This window comes from Phoenix dactylifera, chromosome 6 (assembly GCF_051530095.1).
Source record: "Phoenix dactylifera cultivar Ajwa chromosome 6, Ajwa_hap1_PhDact_Kaust_v1.1, whole genome shotgun sequence".
Lineage (NCBI taxonomy): Eukaryota > Viridiplantae > Streptophyta > Magnoliopsida > Arecales > Arecaceae > Phoenix > Phoenix dactylifera.
In genome coordinates, this window is record NC_143195.1 from 23,545,249 (window position 1) to 23,555,963 (window position 10,715).

Consider the following 10,715-nt stretch of genomic DNA (forward strand, 5'->3'; position numbering starts at 1 on the left):
GAGTTCATTTGAAGATGAAATGATGAATAATGCCAAATAACACTTTATTAATTTGTCAATTCATTTACAAAATTCAATCATCAATATGCTGATGATTGACATTTAGGATACAAATTCCAACATAACCATCATTGGGCTAGGTTTAGGCTTAAAGAAAGAGAGAGCATGTAAGTCATGGGTGTTCATGGGCTTGGGTTGAGTGCTTTCTCATGTAGTTTAGACTAGAAAATTTTTTGGATTTCGGTCATGATTGACCATATATATATATACACTCATGTATTTTGTGTATGTGGGAATGAAATCAGATCACAACTCTTTTCTCCCGAAAAAACCTTTCTTCTCCCTCACTCTTACGCACGCCCCATCTCTAAGAACCCTAGCGCCGCCTCCATCTAATAGTCCAAGCAGTCCACGCCTCTAGCAGCAAGGGAATGCCCTAGGTGCTATGGTTTGAGGCTTTTCTTCTTCTACAGTGCTAGAGTTTGGGAGAGGATTGACAAAGTATTTGCCACGGCAGGATAGATTCAGAGCTACCCAAACTACCAGGTGAACCATCTTCCTCGAATTGCTTCGAACCATTGCCCACTACTAGTGAGCACTTCAGTCCCAGTTCCATACCAGTGCCCATTTAGATTTGAGAGGATTTGGCTATCTTACCCCCAATCATGGGAGATTGTACGATAGGCTAGGAGGGTACCATTTAAGGGGGAGGCTATGTACAGGATGTCTAGGAAGCTAGAGATCACTAGACGGAGGCTGCGATGGTGGAATAGGGAGGAGGTGGGGAACATCTTTAGAAGGGTGGAGGTAGAGGAGGCCATAGTTGAGCTGCAGTCACAGGAGGAGCAAAGAAGGGTTTGACTAAAGGGGAGATAGGGGAGTTGAGGAGCCAGCTATCTATGCATGATTTTCTTCGCAGGCAACTGGAGGTATTCTGGAAGCAGAGTTTAGAATTTCGTGGATCAGAGAAGAAGACCAGAATACCAGGTTCTTTCACCAGTCAACGATCATCCAAAGACAGCAGAACAGAATCTAAGTCGTGAGGGGAGAGGATGCTAGAGCACAGAAGATCCAGATGCCATTAGGAGGATTTTTGAGCTATTCTTCTATACCAGGTGGACGGATCAGGAGGGTAGTGGGAGCCTGCAGGTGGTGCAGCCCCCAGCGCCCAGAGTCTTGGAGGGGGACAATGCAATTCTGATCAGGCCGATTACTACCGAGGAGATCCGGACAGCATTTTAGTCCCTAGCTGAGGATAAGGCCCCTGGGCTAGATTGTTTTTTTCCTCTCTTTTTTAGGAGGTACTAGCCAGTGATCAGACGGGATGTGGCCGAGGCCATTCAGCAGTTTTTCAGTACAGCTACGATGCCAGCGGACTAGAAGAGGATGTTCGTCACTCTAATCCTGAGGAGACAGAATGCCATGGAGCCTTGCCATTACCGGTCTATTAGTCTATGTACAACTTTGTACAAGGCCACGACAAAGATATTAGTGGCCAGATTGAGATGTATACTACTGACACTTATTAGTTCAGAGCAGAAAGCTTTTATTGGAGGTCGGAGTATATCCGACAACATTCTTATTGCCCAGGAGTTTATACATGATCTCCAGAAGGCCACGATCCAGAGAAGCCTCATGGAAATTAAGTTGGACATGGAGCGGGCATATGATAGGATGCATTGGAACTTTCTGTAGTGCTCGTTGGCAAGCTTTGGATTCCATGAGGACTAGATTGGTTGGGTGATGGGGTGTGTCAGGTTTCCATCCTTTGCCATATTGGTAAATGGCATGCCTAGAGTCCTTGATGGGGTTGCGGCAAGGATGTCCACTATCTCCACTGGTCTTCATCTTATGCTCGATGCATTGTCTAGAGCTCTACGGCAGGCTACAGAGACTTGGATTCTGGAGGCATATTAATTGTCTGGTGACTAGGACTGTTCCGATATCACACCTTCTATTTGCCGACGACCGTTTGCTCCTAGCACGGGCTATGAGACAGGCTGCATGGGTCATTCAGGGAATCTTGGGGGACTACTGTGCCGCCTCTGAGCAGCAAGTAAACAGGGCCAAGTCGGTGATCAGCTTCAGCTTGAAGACCAAGCCACAGATGAAGGCAACCATCAAAGAAATACTGGGTGTGGAAGAGTAGGTGGATACTATGAGGTACTTGGGTGTTCCTATAACAGGTCGACATCTTCATGTCGGTGATTGCATCGATGTTGAGCTTAGCATTAGACGTAGGCTCGAGGGGTGGCAGATGAGTATTCTCTCGATGATGGATAGGGTGACTTGGGTGCGGTCTGTGCTCAGCTCGATCCCTGCATATCTGCTAGCAAACACCATTGTGCCAATGTTGCTTTGGAGATCCCTAGAGCAGTCATTCCGAAACTTCATTTGGGGCAAACAGGAGGGTAGGAGATGTGTTCATCTGGTGGCTTGAGAGGTGGTATGCTAGCCGGTCAGTCAGGAGGGCCTGAGGATCTAGCCCTTAGTGGCAAGACGAGAGGCGATGGTGGCGCGGCATACGGCTAGATACATATTGGAATCTAAAGCTGTGGTGTACCCTACTGAGAGCTAAGTATGGAGCTCATACGTCAGTGACATACTTCCAGGTCGGGTGACGGTGCTCCCACATCTGGAGGGAGATCTGTACTTATGCTTCGAGGGTGCTTGCAGCGGTCAGGTGGGCAGTTGGTGATGACAGATCTATTGGTATCTTGGAGGACAACTGAGTACAAGAGCAGCCACTATGTCGAGCACCGACTTATATGGACTCCGCGAGTCTGGTGGGTTGCAGAGTCAGTGATCTGCTCGTTCCAGACCAAAGTAGGTGGAACGAAACACTAATCAGGGATGACTTTGGGGGTTGTTGGCCGAGAGAATTATGGACATTCCGTTACCCATTGGGGAGGCATCGGACGATTGGTTTGGGCGGCCACAAGTAGATCTAGGGTGAGTGCCTGAGACTTACAGGAGGTGATGGGTGGGGGTGCTGCCAGGCAGATAGACGGTAGATAGATTTGGAGAATGCGTGTTCACCCTCGTCTGGCTCTGTTTGTATGGAAGATGGCATGGGGATGTCTACCGACGAGGAGTGTGCTGGCAGAGACAGGTGCCTTGGTCACTCCGTGTTGTGGGTGGTGTCCGGAGGTGGAGGAATCCATTAACCATGTTTTGCTTGGGTGCCTATGAACTGCACAGATTTGGAGTAGGGCTGCCTTTCCGTGGCCCCAACCTGATCGGCGGATGACCTCCTACGTCAAGTGAGGAAGGCGATGCGGAGCCCGAGGACGATGGAGTGGGTGATCACTTGCGCCTATCTGGTGTATCACATTTGATTGGATAGAAATGCCCGAATTTCGAGAACCAACGTGTGCCACTGAGTAGTGTAGTGGAGAGAGCCACCCTTCAGACTGCTGAGCTCACTCGGGCTACCTCGACAACCTCATTTTGGATGGCTGGGGATATTTGGGACACTCGCATTGCTGATTCAGCGCTCAGTCTCGTCTTTGGCTCTTGGGTGCCCCTACCATCCGGCTATCTCAAGGTGAACTTTGATGGTAACGCTACCAGTAAGAGAGGTAGAGTAGGTATAGACTTTGTGATCAGGATTTATGATTCACAGATGATTGCTGCGAGAGGCCAAAGTACTACCAGGCTGTCAGCTACAGGGGTGGAGCTCAGGGCAGCTTGGGAGGGCCTCTCCTTTGTAAGATGGAGGCTGAGTGCGGAACACATCATCCTGGAGGGGGACTCAGCCATAGTGGTAGATTGGATACGAGAGGAGGGGTGGAGGGGGGATGCGAGCCCTCTACTCTACGACATTAGGTAGATGATGAGGGAATGCAGCGCCGTTCAGGTAGTGCATTCTACCGGGAGGCAAACCACGCCGCAGATTGGGTCGCTTCCTCAACATTTCGGAGAGGTCCTATGGACTCATCAGGGAGCCTCTCCTGCACCGTTGTGATAGGTTCTTGCTCTTGATTCGATGGGCAGCACTTATACTAGAGTAAGGTAAGCAGCCATTGTACCAAAAAAAAAAAAAGACCACCACACGGCGGGCCAGTATGCAATGGTCCTCACTATGCTTTTAGAAAGCATCATTAGTTAGATACACTTAAAAGCGTTGTTAGGTTAACGACGGAACCGTAAGTATCGTGAAATTTTTTCCATGCTTGCATTGCAGACGCTCCCTCAATGCTTTTGGAAGTGTTTAGATGTAATCTTGCAATGCTATAAGCATTGTTATATGACTTAAAACTCGCCATGCGGAAGGCCAGCATGCAACGTACCTCACAATGCTTTTAAAAGGCGGCATTAGCTAGCGACACTTTTAAAAAGCATTGTTAATTAGCGATGCTTAGAAGCATCGTTAATTTAACAATGTGAAGTGTAAGCATTGTAAAATTTTTTTCCATGCTTGCATTGTTGATGCTCCTTCAACGCTTTTGGAAGCATTGGGGCGTAATTTTGCAATGCTTACAAGCATCGTTATATGACTTAAAAGGCATCGAAAATACCAGTTTTTCTTATAGTGACAGTGGCTAATCTACTACTACTACTACTAGTAGTAATAATAATAATTATTTTAAAATTGGTTAATTTTACAAAATTGATAATATCATGGTTTGAAAATGCCAAAATCCTTTATTTGAATTGGAGGTCCATGAACAAACTACAATTCTGAATTCCAATTTTATAACAGTACATTAAATAAGTCATGCTATAGCATAAGTGATGAAGCATCTATTCACTCGCACTGAGAATTGTAAGAATTTTTTATTTCAACTATCAAATAAGATTAGATGCCTGCTGACTTTGGCTTGCCACCTCCGAGTTTGGAAACACATCATTTTGCTAGATTTAGCCTTTTTATTATTATTTTTTTTCTAGTGAAACTTTGTAGGCCTTTATTCAGTCTCCATCTAATCTCAATCAGTTGGTTTTGATGGATGCTACTATCACACAGTTGCTTCCAGTTCAACAGATGAGAATGAACTACGGAAGGTAAAAGAAGATTTAGGGCTCTAAATTTCATATTACGGAACACAATAGGTGTAGTTCTTGTGATATAGCTGTTAGTTTGTTGAAAACTAGAATAATATTTTACTATCATTTTCCTGTCTATTTCTAGAATGTCCTTTTCTATTGTGGGTCTTTAAGCTATGGAATTCCATGCAACAGCTGAAACTAGTTATCCTTTTGTACAGATATGAGATGAGTAAAATGTTTTAAAATCAAAAATATGAATTTTAATATTCCATTAAACAAGATATGAGGATCTATGTAGTCTCTGTTAGTTGTATATTGATTGTGCATTAGAAGGACCATGGATACTTATATAGAACCTAAAATTCTAAATAACATCTTTTCGCTAGCGTCTTTGAGTGGGGTTCAAGATTGTTATTAATAGTATCAGAGTGAACATAGCCATGGATCATGTATGACTAAGGGACATTGCTCATATATTTATCCTCTTGGTGTGGTTGTGGATTGTTCTTTAGCAAAACCCGGCTGACCATAATAGTTGTAATTGGATTTGAATTCTTAGCTTGACAAAGATATTAGAATTTAAAAGTAAAAAGTATATAAGGACTCGTACAAGCATGCATTCCTATGTTAGTTATGTGCTGGGAGATCTTCAATATTTATAGAGGGCCAAGTAACATAAATAACATCTCGTGGGTAGCTTTTTTGAGTATTTAGGATTTTTATAAATAGTATTACTTTTGATCCTAGAAATGGTATCAAAACCAAGTTTTGATCCTGTGCTATGTTACTTGCCCATGAGATAAATATGTGAGGACTCGTGTAGGCGTATGTTGAGTCCCACATCAAGAGTACATGAGAACTCATATCAGTATGTATTTAGTCCTACATTGGTTGTATGCTGGGGAGATTTTTATACTTATACCAAGTTAAGAAACCTAAATAATATTTTTCAGCTAGCATTTTCAGATGAAGTTCTGGATTATTATAAATGGTATCAAAACAAATCTTGCTAACAAACCACGTATATTAGAGAATACTATAGTATGGGTCAATTACGTTGTTTGTGATTAAATTTAATTAGATTTGAACTCTTTAACTTGGAGAGATGTCAAAGTTTAAACAAGGAGCATATTCGGGCTCATGCAAATATATGTTTAGTTCTATATCAGGAGTATGTGAAAATTTATACAAGTGTTTGTTTGCATTGACGAGATCTTGAATATTATACAGGGCCAACAAACTTAAACAAAACCTTTCGACTAGCTTTTTCGAGTGATGTCCTAGGTAAATATACAAAATAATTGCTCAAGATGCACAAAAATTAAACCAGATCTTTCATGTTATAGGAGGGAGACACAACCTAAATCTATTGGCTTGAAGCTTGAACAAGCAATTTTGAGCCACCATGCTAGACTTGTAAATAATATGATTAAATATTCACAACCGGTACCCAAGACCAATTACGATTGGGAGGACACTACCTAGAATGACATGTTCCGGGAACCGCAGGGATGTAAATAACAGTTCCTAAACAGGTCGGTTCCTCACAGATTGTATTCGTTTTATAAAATTTTTTGGCTGGTCTTGTTGAGCACTTCAAGAAAAATCTAAGCAAGAAACCTCTGCAAAATTAAATTTTTTAATCCAATCACGAGAAGCACTTCCCCATAATTCTTGCCCGTTGTTGTTCATTTACCCGCATTAACTATTCCAACTTCTCCTCATTGACTTTCTTCACGTAAGCTCTCTCTCTCTCTCTCTCTCTCTCTCTCTCTCTCTCTCTCTCTCTCTCTCTCACGTTGGATGGTTCTATTGACATTACTTAGTGGATGGATAACTTGGATCCTCATCAACCTCTATTATATGTTTCTATAAAAGGATTGATGTAATTGTGATGTGGCAGAAGATAGTAAAAAGGAAAATATTTTAAACATAATCAGGTTAGATGTCTTACATATATAGGTGTCAAACCAACTCAACGGAAAACAGATTCTCTCCCTCTCTCTCTCTCTCTCTCTCTCGGCCCCTCCTTGACCTTCTTCAAGATGTTGTCCAAGTCCTACCAAACTTCTCTGCTACTCCCTACCTTAGACATCTCTCAGCCCTTGCAACCATCCATTCTCTCCTCCCTCTCCCAAGCATGCAGGGAATGGGGCTTCTTCCACATCACCAACCATGGGATCCCCAGAGACCTCTATAACAGACTCCACGCTCTCTCCAACCAAGTCTTCAACCTCCCTTTAGATACCAAACTTAGAATAGGACCCTCGTCTGTCATCAACACCTATACTCCTCATTTCATAGCTTCCCCTTTCTTCGAAAGCCTCCGAGTTTCTGGTCCAGACTACTTTGCCTCGGCAAAGGGGTCGGGTGATCTCATCTTTGAACCACCAAATGCCGAATTCTGGTAAATGCATTAATCTCTCTTTTCCACCATGCTCATCATGTTCTATTACTTTCTTGTCATATTTGCATATTCTCCATGTGATCTTGCTCTTTCTTTTGCAGCAACATATTGCAAGATTATGGGGACAAGATGGTAGATTTATCGAAGAGAATAATTTTGATTGTCTTGAAGTGTTTAGGTGACGGCTTCGAAACCAAGTACTATGAATCTGAATTCAGTGCATGTCATGGACTTTTAAGGATAAACAACTACACACCACCTGATGAGAGCAGCTTAGAAGAGGTCGAAGGGCTCGGGATGCACACGGACATGAGCTGCATAACAATTTTATATCAAGACATGATTGGTGGACTTCAAGTAAGATCAAAGGAAGGGGAATGGATGGACATAATGCCAAGCAAGGGGACGCTGGTGGTGAACATTGGAGACCTGTTGCAAGCTTGGAGCAATGGGAGTCTCAGGTCATCAGAGCATCGTGTCATATTAAAGCAGCCTGTCAACCGCTTCTCTTTGGCCTTCTTTTGGTGCTTCGAGGATGAGAAGGTGGTATCAGCTCCTGAAGACGTGGTCGGGGAAGCGAAGCGAAGGATCTACAAACCATTCATTTGCCGAGATTATATTAAGTTTCGGGAGAACAGTGAGAAAGGAAGGTTCGATAAGGTCCAGTACACTGTGGACAACTTCGCTGCAGCCAAAACTGCAGACGCTAAAGAGGCTATGTTCATATGATTCGTATGTGTCTTGTAAATTATTTGTAACACTACATGTTAATAATCTGAGGATATATTGCTTGTTCTCAGTGAAGTTGCGGGGGCCGTACATATTACTGAAATTGTTTGGAATAAATGGATAGAATTTGACAAGATAAAATTTGTATTAGGCTTTTGCTTGAAATGTGTAGACTGAACAATTAAGTTAAACCAGTCTTCTAGAGAAACAACAGATGTCCAAGGTTTCCAGTTCCAAAAGGATCAGGTGGCTCAGTTTATTTACTTATTTATTTATTTGATGCAACAGTACATTCTTTTATTGCAAATTGAATACAAGTACAATCCAGCAGCTTTGTCTTCAAAATTAGATCTGGTCAATGAATCAGAAAAGTGATGGCTTCAATTTGCAATCACACTATTGCTTCAGTCAATCGATATTACTGTTCCATATAATAATCGCTATTACTATTGGCTCTATTTAACATTTTTTTAAAAATTTTATGGACTTCGATGATCATTTTTAAATAATACCTACTTTGATCAGCGCTAAGCTCTTCGATAAGGCCAACCTACAAGGGCATGGTTTATATTCATTCATTCTGATTTTCCAAAGCTGTTAATGGGTTGAATCATCGAGCTTGTCGGCCTGTTTTGATCAGTGGCTGGTCATCAATGCATTTTAGTCCAAGGCTTGTTGTTAGCCACCCAGTCGTCTGGATGGGACCAGCAAACGACTAATTCAGCCAATGGAATCCTGACATGGGCCTATTGGTTGGCTGGGATCCCAGGCTGGCATGGGAGACAAACATTTAGTCTATGCCTATTTGGTGGGGTGACTTCTTAAAATATCTTCACTTAAGCTTGATGATTGTAGAAGTCAATCATATAGAGGAAGGAAGCCAAGAGTTCTGCATTAATGGGAATGAAGACTTCCAATGCACCACAAAATTATTTGCGGGCGAAGCTAAGCCACAGACTGTGTTTGGATGCCAATGAAACTAGTCACCTACATGACATTTCAGTATTAATGTTCATTCAAGGAGACGGACTGAGGAAAATTCCATGGTAAGTTGGAAAGTTCCAATGGTTTGCTCACTTAGACTAAAAGTATTTAACGAGGCGCTAAGAATAATTAATAAATGAGGGGTTGGTTAGTTGATAAATACTTGGTGCCTTCTTGGTCAAGCTGAGGCATCCTTGCATTTGAAGGCACAAAGTTGAATTTTTTGGGATCCCATGTGAGGAGCAAGCATACACGGGTGTGGTCCCTGGGCTAAGCATGGTGACAAGGTTGTTTGTAACTTTTAGCTCATGGGGCCAATAAAGTAGGAAGCTTGGCAACTTGGTACTAGAGTTTCGAAGTTCAAGGTCTGTTTGGTTGTCAACTTTTATCAAAATTAGGTTTACATAAGACCTAAATTAGATGAGTTTTACGAAGATGCTCTTTTTATTGTGTTGCCCTGTTATGCAGCCCAAGAAGGAGGTGAAAAAGGCTTTTCGAAAACTTTAAGTGAAGTGCAACGGAATAAAACTCGATGAGTGAATGTGAACTTTAACGAGTAATTAATAAAAGTAACTATGCAAGTAATCAATGAAAACAATCCATGCAACACAAATACAATAAAATTTATACTCGTTCAGTTCCAACTTTGCACCTACGTCCACTTTCGAGATACCCTTTTTGAAAATTTTCACTTTAATCTTTTCAGAATTATAGTCCGATTACGCAGACTCACAATCAACCCAGTTAATTTTTACTGGCAATCAACCAAAACCACCACCGAGACTATCCCCAGGATTAATACAATCTAATTCAAGATTTGGATGAACTATTTTCCACGTTTTAGTCCCTAAAACTTGTCACAATAGAGTAAAAAGAATAGTATGTAAACACAATAAAATACTGCTCCTTAAAGACAAATACAAAGAATAAATAGAGCTTTGAATTAGTTGGTTGAGTTTGATTGAACTTTAATGTACCTCACCAACTCTCTCAATTGTAGAGGATGTGATCTTTCAGCTCTCAATTAATGCACTTGAATATATTTTTTTTTGAAGCTCTCTTCTTTCTCTTGGTTCTTCAATGCATTGTCTTTCTCATCTTGTCTTTCCTTTAGTACTTTGATGCATTTATATCACTTAGGAGTGGTTGGAAGAATCTTTCAGCTGTTAGACAGATCGAAAGAGCTATTATGAGATAAAAACAACCATTCTAATAACAGAAAAACTACCTGTTACTGTTGTCAGGTATAGAGAGATCGACTTGACATTTTTAGAGGTCAACTCATGATCTCCAAGAGTCGTCTCGTGATCTTCAGAGGTTGATTCTATTAGGAGTATACCCTAGAAGCCAATTTGGCAGATGCATTATAATTGTTCTGGAGCATGAAATTTGTAATTGATCTTTTATTAATTAACAAAATTAAGTATTCTGTTCATTCGTGTTATTATGTGTCGATGAATCATCCTAAAAATTAATAAAATAATAATAGATATTCTCAAGAGTTGAGAATTTAAGGCATGTGTAATTAATAGTTAATTCCTGAATTGCTCCTGATCGATGGATCATCACGAAGGACGGTGATCGATCCGATGAGATTAGTGTA

The 10,715-nt window shown here is 41.6% G+C and overlaps 1 protein-coding gene across 1 annotated transcript; it reads left to right on the top strand.

Moving 5' to 3' along the window:
- The first annotated feature begins 6,907 nt into the window (after nt 1-6,907).
- On the top strand, nt 6,908-8,267 carry LOC120110746 (gibberellin 20-oxidase-like protein). Its single transcript, XM_039126300.3, has 2 exons — nt 6,908-7,399; nt 7,501-8,267. Exons 1-2 carry the CDS (start codon nt 7,038-7,040, stop codon nt 8,126-8,128), a joined length of 990 nt encoding a protein of 329 aa, XP_038982228.3. The 5' UTR covers nt 6,908-7,037; the 3' UTR covers nt 8,129-8,267.
- The last annotated feature ends 2,448 nt before the right edge of the window (nt 8,268-10,715 follow it).